This window comes from Neomonachus schauinslandi, chromosome 4 (assembly GCF_002201575.2).
Source record: "Neomonachus schauinslandi chromosome 4, ASM220157v2, whole genome shotgun sequence".
NCBI classification, from domain to species: domain Eukaryota; kingdom Metazoa; phylum Chordata; class Mammalia; order Carnivora; family Phocidae; genus Neomonachus; species Neomonachus schauinslandi.
The window spans coordinates 49,513,259-49,541,028 of NC_058406.1; the positions used below are offsets into that span (position 1 = coordinate 49,513,259).

The following is a 27,770-nucleotide window of genomic DNA, read 5'->3' on the forward strand; positions in this document are numbered from 1 at the left end:
TGGCTCAGTTGGTTAAGCGACTGCCTTCAGCTCAGGTCATGATCCTGGAGTCCCGGGATCAAGTCCCACATCGGGCTCCCTGCTCAGCGGGGAGTCTGCTTCTCCCTCTGACCCTCCCCTCTCTCATGTGTGCTCTCTCTCACTCATTCTCTCTCTCTCAAATAAATAAAATCTTAAAAAAAAACAAAAAACATATCTTCAACTCCCTTCATCTGTCTTTGATGTATCAGCTGCACACTGAGAAACATAACTTTTTAGATATTTTTCGGCATCACACTTTTAAAAAGTGATTTGACACTCCTCTTAATATGTAATTAATATGTATCCTCTTATTTAATTCTCATAACAACCCTGTAGAAGAGGTAGTGGTATTATCCCCATTTTACAGATGAGGAAATGGACACGCAGATAAGTTAGGTAACTTCTCCAAGGACATAATGCTAGCAGTTCGTCCAGTTGCAGTTTAATCAGACAATCTGGCTCCAAAGCCACACGATTGGGCTCCCTCTCTAGGGCTACCACTATGTGTCATCAACCTTCACCTATAAAAGGGAGTTCTTCATCTCACCCACCAGACCCCGAGTATCTTGAGAACAGACCTGTTTTATTGTATTTTGTACCTTTAGTATCCCCATATAGTGCCTTGCACACATAAAAATATGACTGTCTAGCCTCTGTGAGCCACTCTGGACTCCAGCCAGGCTGGCCTCCTTTCATTCTTTTCAAGACATTTGCACGTGCTGTTAGATCTGTCTGCTGTGCTTCCCTGATCAGTTTTAACTGTGGCTAGAGTATACTGTTCATTTCTGGGTATGATTATGTGGTTGACAAGGACATTGTTGAAACCACATCATTGCAATTGAATAGAGTTGGGAAAGGGAAGATCGGAAGGGACAATGACAACTCTCTGCAGACATGGAAGGTTATCTTTTTGTGGATGAGGGATAAGAACAGGTTCTTCCAAGGGGCTTAGTGAAAAACAGATTTCACATTTTCATAAGGAAGGACTTCCTAACATCAGCTGGGCAAAGGTGGAATGAACTATGTAGTGAGTGCCAAACCTCGAGAAATATTTGACAAATGCAGGCAAGCCACTCTCTGCAAGGATGTTATTATTAGGCTTTATTTTTTAATCAGGAAGGCAGGCTCCCCACGGAGCAGGGAGCCTGATGTGGGGCTCGATCCCAGGACCCTGGGATCATGACCTGAGCCGAAGGCAGACGCTTAACCGACTGAGCCACTCAGGCGCCCCAAGGTTATGGCAGTCTAAGGAAATTCATTTTCTCTCTCTCTTTTTACATTCCCATCTCACAACTTTCTTAAAACTTCAATCTTCAGTTATTTTTAACTAGAGAATAAGGCTTAATTATTGTTTAGTTTTGTTCTATGGAAGCTAGTCATTGTTACCACTTTTGGAAAGGTCAAGTTTATGAATATAAGCTCTAGTTGTTACACTTGTGTTGTTCCTCTGGGCTGGAGATAAGCTTGTCTCTTTGTAAGAGGAAAACAATTAGCCTAGGACATTTGTTTTGTCTTTATATTCTTGGTACCATTGCAGCGTTGTGACTGAGGTCAGTGAATTCCCAGGGTATGTAAAATTTATTTATTTTTTTTTTTAAAGATTTTATTTACTTATTTGACAGAGAGAGATACAGCGAGAGCAGGAACACAAGCAGGGGAGTGGGAGAGGGAGAAGCAGGCTTCCTGCCGAGCAGGGAGCCCGATGTGGGGCTCGATCCCAGGACCCCGGGATCCCGGGATCATGACCTGAGCCAAAGGCAGACGCTTAACGACTGAGCCACCCAGGCGCCTGGGAGATTGTAAAATTTAGATATTTGTAATATTTAGAAGGCCTGGGAATGTCAGATTCTGAATCTTATTTCTCTCCATGTTTCAAATCAGTATTTTTTTCACCACCTGCAATTTAATTCAGTCTCATTAAACAGCAGTTCTGTAGATAGGAGAGGTACATCAGCAAGAAGCATGGAGGTAGAAGGACTCTCACATTTGGATACTATGTGGTAAAGTCATCCATCTAGAAATTGAAGTGAAAAATACCTGTCTTTTAGCTCTGACCGTATGTCCAGCTGTGCAGCGACCTCACTTAACCCTGATTCACCATGTTGCATGCTGTTGTTTAGCTGTTATTGCTTTTGGCCATTTAAATGTAGAACTGTAGCAACTTAAACCGCTAGGTATTTTTTTTGAAGTAAGCAGAATAGAAAACTATTTTACATTTGATTAAGTGTTTTATTTTTTTATTACCTTCAAATGAACTTTGCACGGTCTGTTTCATGAGGAGTGTGGTTTGCTTTGGCGTGTAATCCCCCAAAGCCAGGCTCCTTTTATCATTATTGCTTAAGTCATATATTTTTACACAAAACATCTTATTACCTTAGTTTTATTTTAAAATCAAAGCAGAGTTTGCAAGAAGTCTATGAATCACACTGAAAGAATGTTAACGAATTGTACCTCTGAATTTCCAGATTTGGGCATTTCTGATCTTAAGGAATATGACTGTGAGCAAAAATATTATGCAAGCTGAGTAAAGTTTAGATAAATAAGGACCAGATGGAACTATAGGGACTTATAAAATATAATGCAAATATTATCCCATTTCCTTAAAATGAATCTCCGTTTCAGTATGAAAAATTATATTCATATTGATGAGTATCAACCTTTTGCTAAATCAGTCTTGGCAAGGGAACTCCATTTTAAGTAAATATAAAACAGTTTCTTTTCTGAGTTTGAGAAGGGAAAGTTTTTCAGAGTCTTAAAATGTGAAACTTTTTATATATTCATTGCAATTCTTATATTAGCTGTTTTATTGCTGTGATTTTCATTCCACATTTTAGTTACCTGTGGTGTGCAAGAGTTTGCAATCCCTGAGCTTGAGTTTTAGGATAGTTTATATAGTCCATTGTTTAACACACACACACACACACACACACACACACACACACACACAGATTGCTGTTACCGCTTCCTGTGTAACTGATCATTTAATCCGTACTTTAATCAAGAGCCACTAGTATTGCTGATTTAACACTCATTCATGTTGCCTATAGTTTATTACCCAAGAAAGTTTCTGCATTTCAAAATAGTAGGTGCTGAACATCGTGATCCATTTTCTTTCTCTTGGAGAGTTTTGTAGGTATGAATCTTCATACCCTACCTGAAGCATATTAGAATACATTAATAAATTGAGATTAGGATATAGAGACTCACCCTTTGTTCCTTTTGTAGCAGAGTTTTATGGGGATTAGTTGAAGACTGTGTTTTGAGATTTGTAGAAAATCTATGTAGTGAAACCTAATTTATTCGAGTATCCAGATTTCAAAAAGTAAGATTCCAAGTATAGTAAATTCTTTTGATTCTGTTGACTTCCCTTGTGTAGCTATGGCTTCTTCAGGTTTTCTGAACATTATTATTCAACCTATGAAGTTGGCAAACAAAACTCTATCACTTTGACAAATATTGTACTTCTTCTAAAGTAATAATCTTTTATTGTATCCATGGTAGGAAAGCAGTATAGTGAATGTGCACTTGATTCTGAGATTCATCCAAATTATAAAATTAAAATAAAATGAGGAAAAAAACTCATCTTAGAATAAAGAAAATATGGCATTTATTGACTACATTCTGCCTCAAGTCCTGCATGTTCTTATGAGATATTGAAAGTAATCTCTTAACATTTTGCTTCTCATGAATCAGCAAGGCTTTGCCAAATACCTTTTGCATCAAAGCAGGGGGCTTAAAGGTGGGGAAGATTAGCATCTGTGCAACTTGTCTTGAATCATCTTTGCCCTTTACCTTTGTAATGGGTTCAAAAATATATAGATCTACAAAACACATGGAATGTAAGCATAATAACACATGCTACAGCAAGAAAAATGCATTCAGTCTTCCACCCTTGGGTTAATCAACCTACTGCCCCACAATAGCAGGGAAGGGAAAACAGAGACCTGCCTTTGTTGACAGGAGTCCTGCCATCCCTATTATAGATAGCCCATGTTTGCTTTTCTACCTTTATCACCTTTCATGTTGGACTTCCCAGCTATGTTGTAGAGAAGTATCACCAGGGAGAAGCAACCATAGGAAGTACGGTCAGTTCTTGTTATTCATGCTAATTATGTTCTATAAAGTCATAGCAAACACTGAGTTAGTGAATACTGAACCATTACTTCCAGGGGAAATACAGAGATGGGTTCCTATGCTCACAACATTTTTTAACAGTCGATAAACACATAACCTTGTTTTACATGTGTTACTTTTTTAAAGATAGTTTATTTTAATATCTATTGTTGACTCATTAACATTGAACTCATGGCCAGCAACACTGTAACTCATAAATGAACAGAAGTTATCTGACACGTGTATTTTTTTCCATATGGCACATCACAGCCTTCTCCTGCTTAGAAACGTAAGACAGCACTTCAGTCTTGTGCTTGGGGGCTGTTTTAAACAGCAAAAGCACAAACATACAAAACATGTGGCACTAAAAAGACCACAAAAAAGATGCTTGTTCACAATATGAGAGCTGAAACATGAAGGCAAAATGTCACCTTGTTCTACTTTTGCTGGGAACAAGTGAATCAGGCAACTGAAATTTTTTACCACTTTGCCCATGTCCGCAAATGACTGTGAATGCACCAGGAACATCGATTTGGGGGAGTGAGTGAATTTGCAAATATGGAATCCACAAACAGTGAAGACTGACTATACTTAACGAAAACAAAAAAATCAAAATACCTGGTAACAGGACTTTTGCAGTCTGGCTTAGATCTTGTTTACATTCAAATGGTCCCTTGGCCTTAGCCCTGAGCAGTCCATGACTTCAGAAAGAATAACCTAAAGGGGTGCCTGGGTGGCTCAGTCAGTTAAGTGTCCATTATGACTCTTGATTTCACCTCAGGTCATGATTTCAGGGCTGTAAGATTGAGCCTTGTGTTAGACTCTGCACTGGGCTTGAAGCCCGCTTAAGATTCTCTCTCCCTTTCCCTCTGCCCCACCCCTCTTTTTCTCCCTCTGAAAAAGAGAGAGAGAGAGAAAGAAAGAAGGAAAGAGAAAGAAAGGAAGGAAAGAGAGGAAGGAAGGAGAGAGGGAGGAAGGAAGGAAGGAAGGAAGGGAGGAAGGAAGGACCTAAAATATCCTATAGCATAATCGTTCGTGAAACTAAGCACTCAGGGGGCCCCTAGCTAGCTCAGTTGGTAGAGTGTGCAACTCGTGATCTCCGTAAGTTCAAGTCCCACTTGAGTACTTAAGTAGAGATTACTTAAAATAAAATCTTAAAAAAAAAAAAGGAAGCAATCAGTTGTATTCTTGGTTCACCATAATTATAGGAAAAATAGAAATTAAAAAATGGACCAAGACTGTTGTCATTCATCCTTAGAGTCATGAATTTTGACCACTCTGCCATACATTCCTTCCTTCATGTCCCATGTAGGCCCCCTTCAGCCTTAGATATATATGTGTTGGGAGTCCTCATTAGCAAATACTCAACATCTACTTGGCCGACACTTTGCTTGACATTATATACATAATCTCACTTCATCCTCAAACCCTGAAAGGTAGGATTTATTCCATTTTACAGAGACGGGAACACTGGTTCAGTGAGGTTAAACACCTTAACAGAAGTATCACAAAGCTGTGATAAGTGGCAGAGCTCAACTCTGAACACAGGTTTACGTGTCCATAGCCAGGATCCCCACCGTACATTGCTGCCGTCCATTGTTTACGGGCTGGAAAATTCCTCTGGCAGACTTGATAGAGTCTGTAGGAGGTTAAAATTGATCATAAATTTTGTGCAGCTCTTTCCAGTTTCCTTGAATTCCAGCTGGCCAATTGACTTGCTTTGACCAAAATAGTGGAAGTGACATTGAATGACTTCCAAACCTTAGCCCCAAAGCCTTATGGTTTAGCTCTTGTCCTCCTGAAAGACTGCCACCTTGCAGACAAGTCTGGACAGGCCTCCTGGAGGATGACACACCTTGGAAAGAGCACATGCGGGGAGAGGGGTCTAGCTATCCTGGCTGAGGCCCCAGCCAACCTGACTACAAACTCATGTGAGCCCAACTGAGACAGCAGAGAACAAAACTTGCCCCCTGAACCCAGCCCAAATTGCCAGCCCATGGAATCATGGACAAACAAATGGTTAGTTTTTGTTTTAAGCCACTAAGTTTTGCAGCAAAAGATAACTAATAGAATAGCCAGTTACTACCTCCCCTCCCCCCATCTCTTTCTGATCTCCCTCAGCCGGTGAGAGCTGAGATTCTTCTGGTCTGCCATTTAGAAGGAGGTCTAATTATTCTTAGGCAGGACCTAAGTATCTGCATAAAATCTCTGCTTTGCTTTGCACTCTATATGAGTTCACAAAGGTCTAAAATTTGAGAGGTGGAAAGACTTTAGAAACCATGTATTTCAACTCTTTGCTTTACTGATAAGTGTCATGAAACAAGCAGTTAATGTAGAACCACTTGCAAAATCGGCCAGAGTTAGGAGAAAAATTAACTCCTTTCAACTCCGAGTCCTGGGTCCTTCTGTTCTTCTTCCACACCATACCGCCTCCCCCCCTTTTATCCCAAATCACATTCTAATTAAAATATAATGGGGAAGCTTGGTTGTTCGGTTTGCTTGGATTTCATTTCGTTTTGTTTTCTTTTCCCAAAGAATTTGGACACAAAGGGTTTGGGACAGAAAAGCATCATGTTCTAAAGACACTCATCTCCTTACTTACATAAGTACAGTCAACTTTGTTCAGAGTAAAATATTCTTTCACAGTTTTAGCCCACACTTTTCTTTTTAAACTCTCTAACTGCAGTAGACATCACAAATCAGTAACTTAATACATCTCCGTATGTTTTTCAATGTAGAGGTCAACATCGTTTTGATTTGCACAGCACTGGACTGAGCATTTCACTACCCCCACTGTATTATCACTCCTCATTGGTTTGGCCTTCCTGCTGAGAAAGTCGTCTACTCTATAGAAGACACATCTGTCTCGTTTCTGGGCAGCAACAGCCTCAGAGGGGAGCTCTGTTAAATGATGTTTAGAAGGAGCATTACTCCTCTAAGGCCACAGATCTGAACCGTGGTTTCTTCCAGACGAAAAACAATGCCCATTTTATACACAATCTTTTTAATCCTTCTGTGGTCCTCATGGGTCTTTCTTATTAGGAGGGATTTTTCCCATAAAGCAGGGAAATAAGACATAACACTCTTCAGGGACCACTAGTAATATGTTTTCCCCCTAAATGTGAAATTTAATGTGAAATTTTTCTGTAGTTAAAATGTCCCTTAGGATTTTTTTTTTTTTTTTGAGGAGAATGGGAGCGGGGTCTTTATGAGCATGGCAAAGATTGGGTTTAATTCTAGAGTGATCCAAATTAAGTAAAGCATGCCTGCAAGCAATAAAATTAAGCCATATATACATGGTCCCTTATAGTAATATCTACAACATGATTCTTTATCAAAGTTTTTTTATGAAATGCTTGTTGAAACAATCCACTGATATCTAGAAATTTAACCTATAAAATCTCATTCTGTGGAAAGAGTTCACCCACACAAGGGTGCTTCCTGATATTCTGCTTACTGATATTCTTCCGTCCACAGGAGACTGGTAGTTACTTTTTCTACCACATGGCTTCTTTGAGGGTTCTGGGCCTATGGTGACAATAATAAAATTGCCTTTTGCTGATTTTTGGCATGTTGATGAGTTGTTTTATCTACTTGTCAGTAGCTTGAACAGTAAAGAAAATGGTGGCGGATGGGCTGAAGTGTCTGATGACTTTGACTCTAAGGGTCCATTACTGTGTGTTGTGAAATTCTTGACCAGCAATGCAGAGTTTGAATCCCCTTGAAGAAAGTCGTGATTTTCGTGGGGCTCCGTGATAATTAAGTCCCTCACCCTTGGCTCTTTAAATTGCTCCTTGAGGGGTGGTTGGTTGGCTCAGTCGGCTGGTTAAGCATCCAACTCTTGATTTCAGCTCAGGTCGTGATATCAGGGTGTGAGATTGAGCCCTGAGCTGGGCTCTGCACTCAGTGCAGAGTCTGCTTGGGATTTTCTGTCTCCCTCTGCGCCTCCCTCTCTCTAAAAAAAAATTGCTCTTTGAGCTAAAGTAAATCCTCTGGAAATTCACATGGATTTAACATCCATGTGTGATGGGCATTTTGGTTGTATATCACTAATATTTTGCCGTCAGAAGCTTAGTTGGGATTTTAAAAAAGAAAGAGAGAAAAACTTGGTTGGATTAGGGTAAGATTATGACATACCCTGCCAGCCACCTGTTTCTGGGTCATTTTGATGTCTTTTTCTATCCCAGCCAATTTCTTGATAATCATTTAGCAAACATTTACTCAGTGCCTACTCTGGGCTCAGCACCAAAGAGGAGGTGAAAGGGTTCCACAGAGGCTAGGATGTAGTACAGGACCTAGATCCATGAAGAAGCTGTTGTGATACTGCGATAAGTTCAGTAATACTAGGAAATACAGCAGTGACCCACAGGAAGGTTGATCAACCTTGCCTGGGGGAGAGAGTCAGAGAAAGTTTCATGGAAGAGGTGGCACTTGGCTGGATCAAGTAGAATTTCATGAAACAAAAGAGGTAGCAGATAAGAGAGACCATGACCTTCAAGCCTTTGGTGCTTTTGTACTTTCCAAATACAGATATATAGCCTATCTCTATAAAAATACACAAGAAACTTAATACTATTTGTTTCTAATTAGGGAAATGGGGCTGAGGGACAGGTGCTACAGAGAAACTTTTCAGTATATACTCTTTTGAATCTAGTACCATATATGTATATTATCTATATTTAAAAAATACTTTTTCTTTTAAGAATAGAGACAGTAAGGGGCACCTGGGTGGCTCAGTCAGTTAAAATCTGCTTTCAGGGGCACCTGGGTGGCTCAGTTGGTTAAGTGACTGCCTTCGGCTCGGTTCATGATCCCGGAGTTCTGGGATCAAGTCCCACATCAGGCTCCCGGCTCAGTGGGGAGCCTGCTTCTCCCTCTGACCCTCTCCCATCTCATGCTGTTTCTCTTTCTCTCTCAAATAAATAAATAAATAAATAAAATCTTTAAAAAATAATAATAATAAATAAACTTCTGCCTTCGACTCAGGTCATGATCCCGGGGTCCCAGGATCGAGCCCTGCTTCGGGCTCCCTGCTCAGAGTGGAGTCTGCCTCTCCCCCTCCCTCTGCCTGCCGCTTCCCCTGGTTGTACGCACTCTCTCTCTCTCTGTCAAATAAAGAAAAATCTTAAAAAAAAAAAAAAAGAAAAGAAAGAAAAGAATGGAGACTTTAAGACAGAGGTCCCTTAAACAATATGTTAAATTTACTAGCCAGCTACTTCTTCCTGGGTGTCTGTTTTTTTAATGTTATCCCTAATTAATGGAAATGTTTCAGAAATTGATGAGAGAGAAGTTTTTAAGCAGAAGACTTTTCCTATGTCTCTGAAATCCTGCCTGACCCTACTGATTAGGGAAAGCGCAACATTTGAAAGATCCTCCAACTCACTGATGAAATTCTTCCCTGGCTCCAGAGTTGGCCAGGCAAATGAGTAATGTAGAGTGGCCAGAGCCTAATTGTTGGTCTTGTCTCAGGCAGTAAATAAACAGACCATCTTACTTAAATTTATCTTGTCCCAGTGAAAATTACAACTACCAAGAGGAAATTAGTTTTTTGTTATATGTCAGTCTTGGTCATCTGTAAATGATTTTTTTTTTTTTTTAAGATTTTATTTATTTGACAGAGAGACACAGCGAGAGAGGGAACACAAGCAGGGGGAGTGGGAGAGGGAGAAGCAGGCTTCCCGCGGAGCAGGGAACCTGATGCGGGGCTCGATCCCAGGACCCTGGGATCATGACCCAAGCTGAAGGCAGACACTTAACTGACTAAGCCACCCAGGTGCACCATCTGTAAATGATTCTTAAGTCTTCCATTAGGAGGAATTAATCTGGTTTTTTTGGACCGAACAACTTTTTATTTCAAACATCAATGTATCCCTTGTATATATTTGCTCCTGTAGAAAAAAATCATTCAGTGAATAATCTGGGTACACAGAAGGAGGTTGGAAAAAAAAAAAGGAAGGAAAGAGACAAGAATAACAAACAGAATTAAGAGTGAGACTCCATGTTGGATTGGGGAGAGGGCTTACCCATCGTGCTTTGTGTAGTGCAAACCCTAACCAGGTACCAGAACTAGCAAGTGAGGTCCATAGATCATCACCCCACCTCATTGGGCTTCAATTTTCACTTCCACAGTTGTCTTTTTGTTCACTCTCTATAAAATGATCAGCTCATGCCCTCAAGGTTTTTGCTGTGGAGTTGAGGAGACAATAATTCAATAGAATTGATGCCATATGGAAAATCCCAAGTTAGCTCTTATACAAGTGCAAAATAAAATATTCAAAACAGATGAGACGCTTGCAGTAGTGGTAGGAACACAGGCTTTGGTATTAAACAGTACCAAGTTGGAATTTGATCTTTCCTACCTAGAAACTGCAAAGACCTGGTCAAGTCTGAATCCTTCTGAGCCTCCATACCCCCAGTTGTAAATGAGACTAATAATTCTGCACTTACTTCCTTGTTATGAGGATTGAAAGGCACGAATGGGAAGCGTGCAGCAACTTTGGCACAGAGGCATTAAATATAATGAGATGTTCTCACTTCTTACTATGTGCTGGCATTGTACATAAAGCTTTATGTGTAGATAATATTGTTAAAACCATAAAAACATGAGGAAGCTAAGGCCTGGAGAGGTTAATAGTATTCCCAAAGCCCATGGCCAGAAGTAGCAGGGCCAGGCTTTGGACTAAGAAATCTGACTCCAGAGACCTAGCTCAGAAGCATTTGTCTCTATAGAGCCTCTCCTCAGTGTAAGCCAGCAACCCACCCACAGGGAAATGATTGATACCCTGCTTCTGGAATAGATGAGTTTTAGAAGAAGTCCTTGGTATTGGTAGACAGAGTCACTGAGATATTCTAGGGGGAAGGAATGTTATTTAAATACGCAGAGATAGGGGTGGGAGAGAAGCCATTCAGAGCTGTGCCAACGAGCAGTTTTGCATGAATAGCTCAAGAGCATCAACATTTAAGAGGATATACAATGAGGAGATAAGAATCATATGTATAATCGACTCCAGATTTTTTATTTAAAACAATAAAGGGCAGTCTTTCATTAATGACCCATTATTTCATCTAATCACAATTGTTTCAAAGTAGAAAGAAAATTTTAATGTTGCCTTGTCAAATAGCGGCCTAAAATATCTCAATGCAGTATCTTTTTTTTTATTATTCTGTCCTACCTTATGAATCATGTAAGTTTTGAAAAATAAATCCATTTTTCTTTTCAATTCACCAGCCTACATTTCTAAAAATTGGTTTGTTTTTTTTTTAAGATTTTATTTATTTATTTGACAGAGAGACACACAGAAAGGGGGAACATAAGCAGGGGGAGTCAGAGAGGGAGAAGCAGGCTTCCCGCCAAGCAGGGAGCCCGATGTGGGGCTCGATCCCAGGACCCTGGGATCATGACCTGAGCCTAAGGCAGACGCTTAACGACTGAGCCACCCAGGCGCCCCAACCAGCCTACATTTCTAATTTAGCTGCTGGCCCCCACTTCTCACCTCTACACCCCCAGTTAATGCAGCTGTCCAGAACCATAATCTCACAACACACTTTCAGCACACAGGGCACATGGTAAGAAATGTGACTTTTTTTCTATTGCTAGGTCAGTGTGTCTCATGTTTTCTTGTATTTTCACTGATAACTTTAAGAGAAATCACAGCAGTAGTCAAGGAAAGGAATAAATGGGGAGTTTTTCCACACAGACTCGTGGACTAAACAGATCATTGGCCATGAGTTTGGCATTTGAGAAACAGTGTATTTCTTTTCTTTTTTTTTTTTTTTTAAGATTTTATTTATTTGAGAGAGTGAGTGAGAGAGCGAGCACAAACCGGGAGGGAGGGAAAGGGAGAGGGAGAAGCAGAAGCCTCACTGAGCAGGGAGCCCAACAGGGGGCTCTATCCCAGGACCCTGAGATCATGACCTGAGCCAAAGGCAGATGCTCAACCAACTGAGCCACCCAGGTGCCCCAATAGTCTATTTCTTTTATGTATAAGAGTTCACTAAACACCCAGAAAGTATTGAAGAGTTTTGGATTCCAGCTACTTTTATGAAATAAAAACTCCATTGGATCTTTTTCTTCCTTTTAAGTATAAATGAAGAGAAGTTTCCCATTTGACTTTTGTAATGTTGCAAGATTTAAAGGAGTTTAGGCTGAAAGTTTAACACTAAAAACTATGTGTAGTAGGAGTTCAATCTGATTCCCCCCGTTCAGTGAAGATGGGGTGTTTGCCCTCCAAACTTGGAAAACCAGCATAACGTGGGGTATTACCAGAAGCTTGCATTAGTTTCTCCCTGCACTACTTTCATAAAAGTGGCCCTTGGTGTCGTCTTGGCAGTGTTGTTGGGATCACCTGAAGCCACTGACCCAGCACGTTTCCACAAAACCATTCCCCTGAAACAGTTCAGAGAAACCAACTCTTGGCAGTGTAGATGCTCCCTGGGTGTGAAAATTTCCTAAGTCAGAGTTAAAACAAAGAATGGTCTAAAATCTGTTGCTGATACAGAATCCACAGTGGATTAAGGAACCTTTCCTGGCTCCTGGGAGCTGCCTCTCTAACTGCTGTAATAAAGAATGTTTTCAGAATTGTGTGGTAGTAAAATGAAAGTGCTTAATATTGTAAAGGTATTTGGAATCCAGTTGGGTCATCTGGTTGTAGAACCTCTTAATATTCTCGTGTATTGCTTCTCTACTCCAGAATTTGTATACAAAGGTTTTTTTTTGTTTTTTTTTTTTTAAGAAAGTAGATTTGAGGGGCGCCTGGGTGGCTCAGTCGGTTAAGTGTCTGCCTTCGGATTGGGTCATGATCCCAGGGTCCTGGGATCGAGCTCTGCATTGGGCTCCCTGCTCCGTGGGAAGCCTGCTTCTCCTTCTGCCTCTGCCCCTCCCCCTGTTTGTGCTCTCGCTCTCTCAAATAAATTAAAAAAAAAAAGATTTGGTTTGGGTCTTTTTTTCCTATCTTGTTATATTTTTGCAAGAAATATTTCTTTATGTTGACTTCTTGTCAATTCTGATTCTGAGGCTCCATATTTCTGGACTAAGGCAGAATCAACCTCAGTCATTTTGGAGGCCCTTTAAATTCTCAGAGTTCTGGTTTCTTCACAAAGCTCCCAGACATCATTGGTAGGCCCCTGGTCATTATCACCAGTCCTCCTGGTAATCGTCAAGCCCTTTCTTACCCAGATCTTTATGATCACAAGTCAAGAAATCCTGCTGGCTTCCAAACCCCAATGCTTGGGACACAGGACTTCTTTCAAGGTGGAATCCATTATGCCTAGACTCTGCTTGTAGGGTCTTACAACCAGCGTGTGTGCTGGGGGGTGGTGGGGAATGGGGTGACACTGGGCAGTGCAGGGCTCAAATCCTCACTTCCCATAAGACCCACAGTTCTCTTTCTAATCTCCATCAGAAACTCTTTTCTGAGGTGCCTTAAGTGTCTGCCTTCGGCTCAGGTCATGATCCCAGGGTGCTAGGATCGAGCCCCGCATCTGGCTCCCTGCTCAGCGGGAAGCCTGCTTCTCCTTCTCCCCTCTACCTGCTGCTCCTCCTGTGTGTGCTTTCTCTCTTTCAAATAAATAAATAAAATCTTAAAAAAAAAAAAAAGCAGCTCTTTTCCTCTCCCAGCAGCCCTCTAATAAGACACCTGGCATGATCCTTCCAGCATTGTTTTTTCAATGCCCCTCAGTTTGATAAACACCAGAAAGAACCAGTGACATCTGGCTCAGTTTCCAGCTCCATAAAAATCCCCTGCTTGTGGGGTGTCTGCGTGGCGCAGCTGGTTTAGCATCCAGTTCTTGATGTCGGCTCAGGTCATGACCCCATCAGTGTTGTCAGATCAAGCCCTGTGTAGGGCTCTGTGCTCAGCCCAGAGTCTGCTTCAGATTCCCTCTCCCACTCCCTCTGCTCGTGCCACTCATGCTCGTGCGTGCTCTCTCCCAAATAAATAAATAGATCTTTTTAAAAATCCCCTGTTTGCTCAACATGAGGGTAAAAAGTCGTGTGAACATATTCAATTGAATATTTTTCAAAACAGTCTCACCAAAACCCATATACATATAATATCAGTATTTGGGTGTATAGGTCTAAACTGTCTGCAGGGATCCCTAGGAAACTGTTGATGGTGATTGTCTCTGGGGAATGGGACTGAGGGGCCAGCAAGGGAGGCGGTCTCTTCTGTGGTTCACTACATACACCCTGTGGTTTTGCTTGAGTCCTTTACATGGGTTATTTTTATGATAATAAAAAATGTAAGGTTATTAATTTGAAAAGATAGGAATCTTTTAAATTCACTAACCATGATATGCTTTCTTCAGCTTACGCTTACCTACCTTAGGTATTGTCCTGATTTTATGGCTCAGAAGGCTCGGTTCAGGGGTTAATTTGCCCAGGGTTACACAAGGGCAGGTCAGAATTTGAACCCGCAGCTGTCTTACACTTAGGTTCATGAACAGCCTTTCCCCTCCTCCATGCTTCATCTTCCAGGGTCATTTCATTCCACTTCAGTTCTTTCTTTCATTGCCCAAGTAATGAGGCCTGACAGACCCCCTGCATCAGGCCACACATCTATGCCAAATCCTTGAATATTAATAAATACCTGAAACCATGTTTCAAAATATACCATAAAATGTAAGTAAGAATGACGCATAGTTCACCTCAAGTTCATACACAGCAGCAATGTACAGGTTAACAGTAAAACACATGGGGGAAGTTTAACTTGAAATATTAGGCAAAGCCAGTCGAATGAAATAATAAACCTAGGAAAAATTAATTATACCTCTGAATATATCATAACCCCGTGTTTTGTGTTTACTTTTAGGTCAAATAAAATAGGACATTATTAGCAAAGAGCAAATTATGGGTTGCTGCCTATGGTTTGGTTGTTTTTGTAAGGAAGCATTTATGGTTGTTGGAAATTAATAAGAATTTGTTTTTTATAGGATGCTATAGTTATACACGAAGTCTACGAAGAAGGAGCAGCAGCCAGAGATGGAAGACTTTGGGCTGGTGACCAGATATTAGAGGTATAGGACTATTAATACTAACAAACACAGGGGCGCCTGGGTGGCTCAGTCGGTTACGTGTCCGACTCTTGATTTTGGCTCAGGTCATGATCTCAGGGTTGAGATCCAGCCCCACATCCACTGAGCATGAAGCCTGCTCCTGCTTAAGATTCTCTCTCTGTCCCTCCCAGCCTTCTTGAATGAATGAATGAATGAATGTTTTTAAAAATATACTAGCAAATACAATTCCTTTACTGACCTTGATCCACAAAGTCTGTTTACTCACTGCCTTGTACTTAACTATAGCCTCACTTCTCTCCCATTTAGCAAAACATGTACCTTACTTTTTTCTTTTTTTAATGTACTTTGAATAACTGTCATCAAATCATGGCAGATTATCTATCTAAATCTGTGAAAACTTTTTTTAAATTGAAATTTTATAGTTCTAATAGTTCTATCATCTTCATAGCAAGTGAGAGTGTATAGTATTGCATTTGACTTTTTGGCCCCCCCATTGTACCTGTCTAAATTTGCTCCTAAAAACCCAGACATACAGACACATATGCATAAACGTGCACACCTGATGTTTTTAAAGCCTTTCATTGCAGTTCTAAGTATTGTTTTCTTATTCCTAATAAATCTTTAAGTAAAGTGGAGGTCCATGCCTTTCTGCTTTTGTTTTCTAGTTGATGAAAATGTGGGATCTTCTCCTTTTAGGTGGTACATGTGAAATGGCTAGCTTGCCTCTTCCAAATGGACTCTCAATTAACAAAGGTGTTAAAGCCTTTAAAAAAAATGCCAAGGTAGGCAGTGTCTGAACTAGGGAACGGATGAATGGCAGGTCAATGCCAGGCATTCTGGTAGGTGGAACGAAAGAGCTTTTTTGATGGTGTGAAACCTTTAGGCAACATTTATTTCTTTCATTGGATGAATTTAATTGAATAGTTAACATTTTATGGTGGGCATGTGCATTTTTGCTTTGCAACTTTAATATAACACATTATGAATGACATCATAGAATTTTATTTTCCCTTTGGTGGTTCAAGTCTGCCTCCCAAGGTGAAACCACAGATATAACTAAGGGCGGAAAATATAGGCAAGAAGGAGTTAAAGGAGAGGCCAGGCCCATTGCAAATTAAATCCGGGGTTTCTCTGCAGACTTTTACTGTGCTTCATCATTAGATTAGGACAAATTCCCAGTACATTCATTAAGGCACAAGTGTATGAGGTTAGAAAAATAAGCGAGACCTCTTTGGGAATTGGCTTGACTGCTTTAGCATACAACACCATTTTTTAGTGGTCAGAAGTTTTGAGGGTTTTTTTTCCCTCCCTAGGTTTTCTAATTAACTGGTGTTATCATAATTGGCTCTGTAAAATAAATCGATTGAATATTCAAGAGTACAATGCATACACGCCTAGATACTTAGGTGATCTGTAAGCCCACGAATTATTCTATAATGGTCACTTGAAACTAAATCTAATATGTGCATTTCTTTGATTATGGTGATGGTTGCATAGGTTTAAATCATATAAATTCACAGTATAAATTGTATACTTTAAATATAGTTTATTTCAAGGGCGCCTGGGTAGCTCAGATGGTTAAGCGTCTGCCTTCGGCTCAGGTCATGATCCCAGTGTCCTGGGATCGAGTCCTGCATCGGGCTCCCTGCTCAGCGGGGAGCCTTTTTCTCCCTCTGCCTCTCTCTGTCTCTTATGAATAAATAAATAAAGTCTTTAAAATTATTTATTTATATATATATAAATATATATAAATATAATTTTATATAAATATATAATATATATTTATATATGTATTTTATATATATTTATAAATATATTTTATTTCATAGCAATTATACCTCAATAAAAAACTTTTTAAAACTGTATCTGTTTGTATTGGATAGACCTCCACTGTAGCTGCTGTCTTCCATACAGTATATTCCCGTACAAGCAAACACTCAGGACAGGTTAACGTGAAGAAAGCAATTAAGTAGAAGGAGAAATTGAAAACTCAAACCATTTCCTGGCATCCAGCTGAATTACATTACTCAATATGGACGGATGGTCTACACTTCTCATTAAAGATGACCAGGACATAATGTAACATTGTGTGTCAACTAAAAAGTTATTATTTTTTTTAATTGGTCAGGACAAGCTGTTCTTTTACCCCGTGCAGTATCTAGTCCACAAGAGCATATAGTGTGTTTAGTTAAGAAATAGCTGTTTGGTCAAGTAACATGTTTCCTTTCTAAGCAGGTTCGGCCCCTCATTCGGACTTGTTCTAGTTGTGGCCGATGTGTATAGATGCATAATGATGCATAGTCAGCCTGTGGCCTGCGGGTTTGCCTTAAGGCAGGCCAGCTTTGGTGGTATATTTCAAGACCATGAAACCAGAGAATTCTACACCAGTGCTTTCCAGACAATGGCCTTTCTGCTTATAAGAGTTCTCTGCATTGGCAGCTGGCCTTTCATGGTTTTAATTCTATCCTCATGTTAAAATTAGGACAAGCCATGGGGCACCTGGCTGGCTCAAGTCAGTAGAGCGCACGACTCTTATCTTGAGGCTGTGGTTCCAGCCCCACGTTGAGCGTAGAGATTACTTAAAAAAGAAAAAAGAAAAAATTGGGACAAGCCAGATTTTGCTCACAAAGATTTCAAAGATAGAGTCCAGTAATGTCTTAGCATGGCAAGATTAACGATTCTATAATTAGCATGGACTGCCTTCTTTCTGATTCTGCTTTTCAAGTCAGTCCCTTGGGGCACCTGGGTGGCTCAGTCAGTTAAGTGTCAGGCTTGATTTCGGCTCAGGTCATGAACTCAGGGTTGTGAGGTCGAACCCTGTGTTGGATTCTTCCTTTCCTTCTCCCTCTGCCTTTCCCCACCACCCCATGCACACGCACGTTCGCTCTATCTTTCTAAAACAAAGTCCCTCATCTAACCCTACCCCCACCTCCATTATCCTCTTCTATGTTTGTGCAAGTGCGAGCAGAAAGAGTAGAGGGCTAATGCCTGGTTTTCCCTGTGAACTAAAATAGCGAGGAACTACTGTGTAGTTTGGTTATTCTTTCCTTCTAAAGCAGTGGTTCACGCACTTCCTTGTCCTACCCAAGAGATGTGATACACACCCATTGACAACTGGGGCCTCCTTTGGCTCTTTGTCTCAAATAGGGAGCCCTGCTATTACCATCCTGACAGTCAATGCTCTAAATAATGCATGTAGTGCTTCTGTAAGGCACTTAAGGTAATACATCACACCACAGTATTCGAGCTACGCAGCAATATTTCTCTTATGATTATTGGTGCATTTAGTGGTGCCTCTTGATAAGCGGAGGAAATGAAAACTATGAACTTGGAGCAGATCACTTGGATTTGAGCAGGCATCTTCATGCTGGAATTTAGTATAAATTGCTTTTATAATATTAGTTTCATGACAGTGTTTTTTATTGAAAGTATAATTGTTAGGGCCTTTCAAAAGCTATTTTAGAGGCTTAAGAGAATTTGCCTTCAGTCCGTAGAAGTAACTGTGTTGCAGTGGAGTGTAACAGAAGTGGTCTTGTGTGCCATCTATTGGAATACGGGGAAAATAATCAGCTCAGACCACATTTTCCAGGGACACTGTTTTCCCCTTTGTTCTATGGATGTACTTCTCAAACAATGAGAATGCAGCATGGGCCCGAAGTAACAGTGGATGCTGGACACTGTGTGAGAACACAAACCCAAGATATACCAGAAAAGAAAAAGAAAAAGAAAAAAAAAAACAGCTTGAAAATCAGGCTTTTAAAACATTTTTCTGGATCGTAGAATCAGCTTTAAAAAAGAACAGCTCAGGGGCGCCTGGGTGGCTCAGTTGTTGGGTGTCTGCCTTCAGCTCAGGTCATGATCCCAGGGTCCTGGGATCGAGCCCCACATCAGGCTCCCGGCTCAGCAGGAAGCCTGCTTCTCCCTTTCCCCCTGCTTGTGTTCCCTCTCTCACTGTGTCTCTCTCTGTCAAATAAATGAATAAAATCTTTAAAAATAATAATAATAATAGCTCAAAACTCACCTTCTCCAGGAAGGACTCATTGCTCTCTTCTCCCTTCTAACTACTCTTCATGCCATGAGTCATTCATCTTTGGAATGTTAGAATTGGGGAAGCCTGAGACCAGTCCCTCACAGGACAGTTGAAGGATTGGAGGACCAGAGATAAGCCTGACCTACCCAGAACACACAGGGATGGACTAGAACGTGGAGTAGAACTGGCATCGTGAGGGAACTCTTCCATTCCATCATCCCCCCTGGCCGTGACCTGGGCCTATTCTTCCCTTTGGCTTGTTTCCTAGCTGTGACCTTGAGGGAGTGACCCATGACTCCCTTCCTTTGAGTCCTCTGCCATTCTGCTCCTCAATTTCTCCCTTGTGTTAAATCCACTAATCCACAGCACTACTTGACTCTCTCTGTGGCAGGGGGCTCCAGGAACTCATTCTGAGAGGAAGTTGAGGCAGAATGGTATAGAGACTGAGGGTGGGAAGACAGTCTGAGTTCAAACTGTGACTCCTCCATGGGCTCGCTGTGTAACCTTGGTCAAGTCTCTTAGCCTCTCCATGGCTTACTTTCCTCGTCTGTAAAATGGTAATGGGACCTATTTCAGAGAGTTAGTATAAGGATTAAATGAGTAAATATTTATAAAGGGTTGATTCACAAGCATTACACAAACATTTGTTAAGTTAAAAAAAATAATAAGTTGGCTCTGATCTCCGTTTAGCAGATGAGGAAAAGGAGGCTGACAAGAGGTTATGCGGCTTGTCCAAATTCACATGATTTGCCAGAAGCAGAGCCATGGCTTTACTCACTGCTGTTTCCAGTATAGTTTGCCTCTCACTCATGGTCCTATTTGTGCTCACTTGGATCTAGGTTCAGAAGAGTGTACTTCAAGGGGTTTTTGACACAGTTGAAAACCTCTCATTTCCTTCCCACTTACTCTAAAGTAGTTGTGATGTTTGCAATTAAGAGTGAGGATGTCAAATTCAGTAAGCAGACTGAGTCTAAAAATGCTGACCAAACACTAGTGTTCATTTCCCTTTTGACCTCAGTTAAATGAAGCCAGTCAGCCCCTTCCACCCCTCCTGCTCCCTCTCACCCTCCCTCCCCAACCATGTTGATCCCATAGTAAAGTTCACAGCTATGCAAGAATGCATTATTGTGTGTACTAAGCTTTTTGGGGGTTGGGGGCAGTATAAGGGTTAACCTCCCTTATACATGGAGCAGTTACTACTACTAGTAGTCACTGCCTGTGTGCCTCAGGAATGGCTGGAAATTTCTAGAGGTTTTTTTCACTGGTTGGATTAAGGAGCTCAGCAGACAGAGCAGGCTTAGAGGCCTCTGCTGTCAGCAGCCCATCTCGGATGCCCGATGTTCCAGGTTAATGGGATTGACCTGAGGAGTGCCAGCCACGAAGAAGCCATCACAGCCCTGAGGCAGACCCCCCAGAAGGTGCGACTGGTCGTGTATAGAGATGAGGCACACTACAGGGATGAGGAGAACTTGGAGGTTTTCCCGGTGGATCTGCAGAAAAAGGCTGGCCGAGGACTGGGTCTGAGCATCGTTGGGAAGCGGTAAGGAAATACACACAAGTTAGAACAGATTGGCCTGTCCCTCCAGAGCCCTAAGGAGCCTATGAACACCAGCAGATAAGGTCTTGTGTAAACTAATGATATGGTTTCTAAAATTAAACGATTTATAAATATTAGAGTGACCTATGTCATGTTTCTGAGCAAGATCTTACCCAAGAAAAAGTGTTGTATGAAGATAGAACTCAAAGCCCAATCAACCCAGACTGTATTTATTCCCATATAGAATAAGAACAGAGTCGAAAAGGTTTTTTCACCTTGGAGTCCCTGAGATCTGAGGCTTGCAGGGGTGAATTAAACAGCTAATGTCAAGAGCTAGGTTTGTACAGCGTTGGGTTAAGAAAATTGCTCTGCCGGGGCCCCTGGGTGGCTCAGTCGTTAAGCGTCTGCCTTAGGCTCAGGTCATGATCTCAGGGTCCTGGGATCGAGCCCCGCATCGGGCTCCCTGCTCGGCGGGAAGCCTGCTTCTCCCTCTCACCCTCCCCCTGCTTGTGTTCCCTCTCTCGGTATGTCTCTCTCTCTCAAATAAATAAATAAAATTTTGTAAAAACAAAAAAAAAGAAAATTGCTCTGCCACGGAGTACCATGTGAATCTCATGCTTATGTTAACTACAACTAGTTGGTGAGTTTCAAAACTTAGCTGAGTAGATGTAGTTGAGCGACAATTGCAAATTTTTCATGACAGTAGTTTTCATTAAGAAAGATGTCCCCAAAAGAATAACTTGCAACAAAAATGTAGGTAGATCCTTTTGGCTAGGCTTTTCTTTTGAAGTCTATGCTGCTTACCCATATGATGGGCATTATAGAATAACAGTAGTAGATTAGAAAAGTAAGTAATATCTTGAAACTGCAATTCCAGCTCCCATGGTTTACTGGTTTTCAATACTTAGTGTGTATTTATTCCAACAGGGCTGCAAGGTTTCCAGGTGACACCCCAATACGGTCCTAAATGGTTATCAACCATCTTCTTAGGAAGAAGTGAAGTTGATTTTTTATATGTTATGTCCTGTGCCCTCACAGACCTCTGATGGCTAGCCTACTGCTTTTTTCCAGCTGTCCAAACTGTTATTAAAATAAAAATCTTGGAGACAGTTTTTGAGAGCATGGATTTTGTGCCAAGTACTGTGCTGTCGTGATCTCATCCTTCAGCACCATTAAATCATCACTGTGAAAATGCATTATAAATCACAAAAGCTGGGACTCCTATTTCTAAACAAACTCAATGCAGACTTGGGTGCAGCGCACCTGACAGAGCCCAAGTTGAAATTTCCTTGCTGGTTGTGACACATACATATGCCTGGGGAGATTCCACTTAGAGGAATGGTTTTTTCTTTATGGTTTCCTACTGGATTGATAAAACAGTCTTCATATAACACTAGTATTTCAGATTGAGTTGTAAGGAACATTCACATCCCTTAGCCCAGAAAGTTCCATTGTGAAGGGTCAGGCGTATAAGCTGTCACGATTCATAATTCTTTGACTTAGCAATTCCACAACTAGAATATTCTAATGGTATGCTTGTAGATATGGTATCCATTGCACATTGTTTGCAATAGCTAGTGAATGACAATAACCTGTATATTTTTTATTAACAGTTTACTCATCATGAAATTAAGGAACATCTGTAGATTAGTATACCACCTTAAAAAACAAGTGATCCATTTCATTTTGCTAAGATTGTCCTCTTGCAGAAATGATGCCCTTGGGCCAATAAAAATGAATATTATAGTAGGCAACATAAATAGGTCTAAACTATTTAAAGGGCAAGCACTCTGAGGTTTATCATTTTGGAAGTTAGTGGGTATTATTGGATGAGATGGCTTTGTAGGACCTCTATTCCAAGCTTCAGGATTTAGTGATACTGTATAGAATGTCAATAATCTCAGATTTACTCAGAAATACTAACTTGTGCCATTACCCACTGCTTTGTGGTATTCACAGAAATGGAAGTGGAGTGTTTATTTCTGACATCGTGAAAGGTGGAGCTGCAGACCTTGATAGGAGATTGATTCAGGGAGATCAAATCTTATCTGTGAATGGGGAGGACATGAGAAATGCTTCACAAGAGACAGTGGCCACTGTCCTCAAGGTGAGTCCTCAGGCTGCTGTCTGCCTGAAGTCCACAGGGAGCCATTCTAATCGAGCTTGGTTATAAATGGGTTCGACTTTATGCTAACTCTAGTTTTCACTAGAGAGCTAATCTCAGATTATTTTAACCCATCATATATAGCTTTACAAGAAAGCTGCTAGATTTACTATCAGGATCAGGATTGATAGAGAAACCTCTTTGGGGACTTCCCAAGCTAGTTTTTATCCTTGTGAGAAACCAAGTACCCACAGTTACCCTCTGAATGCATTAGATGGGTAAGTTCTCCTGGAATCAAAAAATTCATCCTTTTCTCTAAAGCTGTATTGTCATGAATTTACCAAATCCAGCTTTTATTGCGTGAGGGACCATTGAAGATTATCTAGACCAATTCCTCTATTTCACAAATGAAGTTTGAAAAAGTAAAGCAGCATGTCCAAGATGAAAAGGATCTACTTGAGTGGTTTTCCCACCACCCAAGCCGTTTCTCACTGAAGTTGTAGAGAGGCTACGTTCAGAATTCCCTTCCAAGTGTCTCTGCCACATGGATGCTACCTCCCTTGGGGGAAACTGATTAATAAAAATTCTTGTAAATTTCCATTCGACTATAATCAGCTGCATCTTACACAGTTTGACAAATAGCTGTGGAAGCTTTTGCAAAGACAAATGAACCTCGTTTATTTTAAAATTCTGATTTCCTAGTATAGTCAGTTATGACTTATGAGAGAATTTGTTATTTGTAGATTATCTCTATGTTTGATTTTTCTGTCCCCCGTTCACCACTTTTTCTTAATTATTTCACTGCTCATGAATACTTTAATCGGAAGGGAAAAGGAAGAGGTGAATTGAAATGTAATACTTTTACCATGTTTAAAGAAGTCATGAAGTCATGAGATGAATACCATGGAGTTGATGAGTTTTTGTTATTTTGTGTGATTTTTTTTTTTTTTTGATTACTGAATTTTCCTTTTCCCTCTTGTTTTCATCACCCGTTTACAATTCTTGGTGCGGAGATGAGGGGAAGCTCTGCCATGATAATTTAGAAGTTAAATGCTGTTTTTCACCTCTTTTCTTGTCTTCCCAAGTGTGCACAGGGGCTGGTGCAGCTAGAGATTGGAAGACTCCGAGCTGGTTCCTGGACCTCCTCAAGGAAGACCTCACAGAATAGTCAGGTTGTTGCTGGCTTCCCATCAGACTGACTCACTCACCCATCCCCACTGGGAGAAAGCTCCCCATTTCATAAATGATTGGAATAATGTGTACTAGACAGCATATTCACAACACCATGTTCAATGCATTTTAATATGTTTGAAATAAAAATGAAAGGTGGGATGGAAATTCGTTAATATTCATTAATCCCTAGATTTTTCTCTCCTTTATTGCTTGCCAGTATTTCCTTAGAACCACTTTTCTCGACCACTAGTAGCTCTGTATTGCCTATGCATGCATGTACACAGCTGTGTTTATTTAAAAAAAAGAAAGAAGCAACATCTGGTGGCAATTTGACCCTCATTAGCACAACATTGTTCTATTCATTCAATTAAATATTGCTATAAAGTTAACTTGTGAATAGCCACTCACACATGCTGAGGGCAATTAATGGCATATTCCTAAGAGAGCCAAGTGTGGAGGGTTCTCCTCTGAGAGGGAGGCCTTAATGGGTGATACTTTGTAGGTTAGCAAACATCTTACGTTTATTTGCAAGGCTGATGTAAGTGCCACTTTTATTTTTAACAAAGTATATTTCAAAGTTTGGGTTTTTTGTTTTGTTTTTATGATAATGCTGACAAAATCAAGATGGTAGACTATATGTTTGTCCCATTTGGTATATAATGAAGCTGTAGAAACTTAACATGTGACCTCCATCTCCTTTGTGGGTTATTTATGGGCCTTTGTCTTGAGGTTAAAAGCATGAGTTTTGGTCCCCTCGCTAGTTGCCTTAGAATTAAAGCCTCTCCAAGGCTTTTGTTCACAAGTCGTTCTGAGTTTGTGGTTAGCACACAGGTGCTTCTGGGATGCTATGAAGTGCCTCCTTTGCTTCACTGGTATTAGAAAATGGGGAAAGAAAAATACCATTGTTCAGCTAGGATCGCAGACTAAGCTATCTTAGAGAATCTTCAAAACAGTGAAACCCAATAAACATCATGTTAAGTTTTAGAATATATTTTCTCTTTTCATTTCTGGCCTACGCAATGAGCAACAAATATCATGTGTACTAAGACACGGTGCTGAAGGGGGACTCCAGGAGCAAATGGTTGATAATGATTCTGAGCAGACTTGTATCAACAGTGGGAATTTCAGATGCAAAAATAGTTGTCTCAGAGCTTCTTCCTTAGTGGAAGATTCACTTGTTGAGTGATTTCACTAAAGCCTTGTTGTATGCAGGTTAGAATTCAGACTGAACAATACTGGGGATAAAATTTTTCTTCCTTGCAGAATATGGGAGGATGCCACAGAGGAGACTCCATCGGATCTCACTGCAAAAGGAGTTTGATAGGTTGAAAAGAGGGAGAAGGCATCCCAGACAGATGGAATAGCATATGCAAAAACACAAAGGGATACAAAGAATTCCAATGTTTTAAGAAAAGTTTGAGTTATACGCAAACAATGAATCATGGAACACTACATCAAAAACTGATGATGTAATGTATGGTGATTAACATAACATAATAAAACAAAATTTAAAAAAAAGAAAAGTTTGAACTGAAGGATGAGGTAGTAGGTAGAACTAGATTTCTGTCATTGAAGAACATGTATAAGAACATCTTTGTGATTAATAAAGTTCACACTTAGGTTAGATTCAGAGCTAACAAATTTAGAAGCTCGATTATTAAATATCAATAAAACTACCATCACCATTTAGCTCATCTATAAATGTGAGCTGTCCTATTTTAGAAACCTAAAACAAAGTATCAGACACTTTTATCTAACCTTCCTGCACAGAATTTTTAACCTTAGGGGGTAGAAGTTTAATTCAATTTTAAGGAAAACAGTAAATATGTTTTATCCTTACTTTGTCCTTAAAATTTTGGCTGAGATGATAACGAGAGTCTGCAGTGATACTTGGCTAATTAAAAGAAGGCTCATAGCTGGCTGTGAAAAGGAAATGTCCTCCATTATCACGAGCTGAAGACCAGCCCATGACCCGACTGGAGAAAAAGAAAATCCCATTCCCAGACATTTCCACCTTCAGACCCTCTAGTGGCACAGATTTCTTTCTGGGCAGTTATAAGATGAGGAGATAAATGTCTTCTTCCGAGGGCCAAGGAGAATTATAATTTGTTAGACTTGACCTAGGGAAAGTGGGTTCACTAAGATAGATCTATTCTTGGGGCCACCAAGCCTCTTTTTTTAAAAAGTCTTTTCACCAACCAGAAAAGAGTGCCTTTACCCTTCAAAGGACGGTGTGTCATGGAAAAGCACTTGAGAAATCTTTTCCTCAGATAACTGAGGGAACACTTCCAGGCACAGTTCATATTTATAAAGGCCGTGGCAAACACATTGTTCTAAGATTTTTTTAGGCAAAAGTTATAATATGCTATACTCCCTCAATTCTGAATATTATTATAGCACTATTGGTTTAAATCATATCCTTTCAGGAAAAATATAGAAAACACTCCTTTAAATATATATATCCGTTGTGAAGTATATGATGTCTGTCACTTACTTTGAAATGAATTTTTAAACATTGATGAACAGATGAATGGGTATGTGAGAAAGAAAATCCAGCAAAATATTGATTGTGGAATTTAAGTGGCATGCATATGAGTGTCTACTATATAATTCACCTTTTCTGTACATTTGAATGTTTTCATATTTAAGGAATTAAAATATTAAACAACTTGCATCATAGAACTAAGGAAATGGGTCAAATTATAATTTATCAGATTATAATTGTGATCTTAGGTTTAGCTTAAATTTTTTTTTTTAAAGATTTTATTTATTAATTTGACAGAGAGAGACACAGCGAGAGAGGGAACATAAGCAGGGGGAGTGGGGGAGGGAGAAGCAGGCTTCCCGCCGAGCGGGGAGCCCGATGTGGGACTCGATCCCAGGATCCTGGGATCATGACCTGAGCCGAAGGCAGACACTTAACGACTGAGCCACCCAGGCGCCCGGTTTAGCTTAAAATTTTGAGGCAATTAGATATAACCTTGATAATTTAGTAGAAGACATTCTTTATTCATTATTGGTTACTTTTTGGGTGAGGGGGGTTACATTATTTCCTGCATTGGAAATGTCCTCCACTGTGTATATGATTCTCATCGAATAGCTACTAGCCATACATGACTATACAGTGTAGACCTCAAATATTTATTTGAATGAATAAAAAGACATAATGGAAGTAGATTGGGCTCCATTACCACTGACTCCAGGAAGATCTTGGAGAAAAAAAATTTAACCCATTCCTAAAACAATATATTCCCTTGATATTTGCTGCTTTCTCCTATAACTGAGGAGAAAGTTTCTGTTAGTCAGGATTTTATGATAGTTGTTTTAGCAAAATGATCATTTGAGTAATAAGGTAATAAATGTTGGCTGTAACCCCCACTGACTCATATGCCATTAACTGATCACATATAAACACTATGTAACAACCTAGGAAAATGTTTTTCGATTTCATGGGGAGCAAGAAAAGCTTAAATTATTGCATGTTTTCTATCTTGATGATTGAAACTATATATATATAAAGCTCATATAAAGGGGAAGGCGATAGAAAAATGTCAAATGATGGGACGCCTTCGGCTAGGTCATGATCCCAGGGTCCTGGGATCGAGCCCCACATCGGGCTCCCTGCTCAGCGGGGAGCCTGCTTCTCCCTCTGTCTGCTCTGCCTGCCGCTCCCCTGCTTGTGCTCGCTCGCTCTCTGACAAATAAATAAATAAAATGAAAAAAATACATATATTAAAAAAAAGAAAAATGTCAAATGGTATTGGGTTAGAGTGGTAAGG

At 40.3% G+C, this 27,770-nt stretch overlaps 1 protein-coding gene across 1 annotated transcript in view; it reads left to right on the forward strand.

The window, feature by feature from the left end:
- The window catches only part of PATJ (PATJ crumbs cell polarity complex component), a 350,706-nt gene that overhangs the window by 292,780 nt on the left and 30,156 nt on the right, over positions 1–27,770 (forward strand). Inside the window, exons 34-37 of the mRNA XM_044914529.1 lie at positions 15,064–15,147; positions 20,524–20,717; positions 22,674–22,821; positions 23,904–23,990. Coding sequence (XP_044770464.1) covers positions 15,064–15,147; positions 20,524–20,717; positions 22,674–22,821; positions 23,904–23,990 — 513 coding nt within the window. The remainder of the gene's footprint in view (positions 1–15,063; positions 15,148–20,523; positions 20,718–22,673; positions 22,822–23,903; positions 23,991–27,770) is intronic.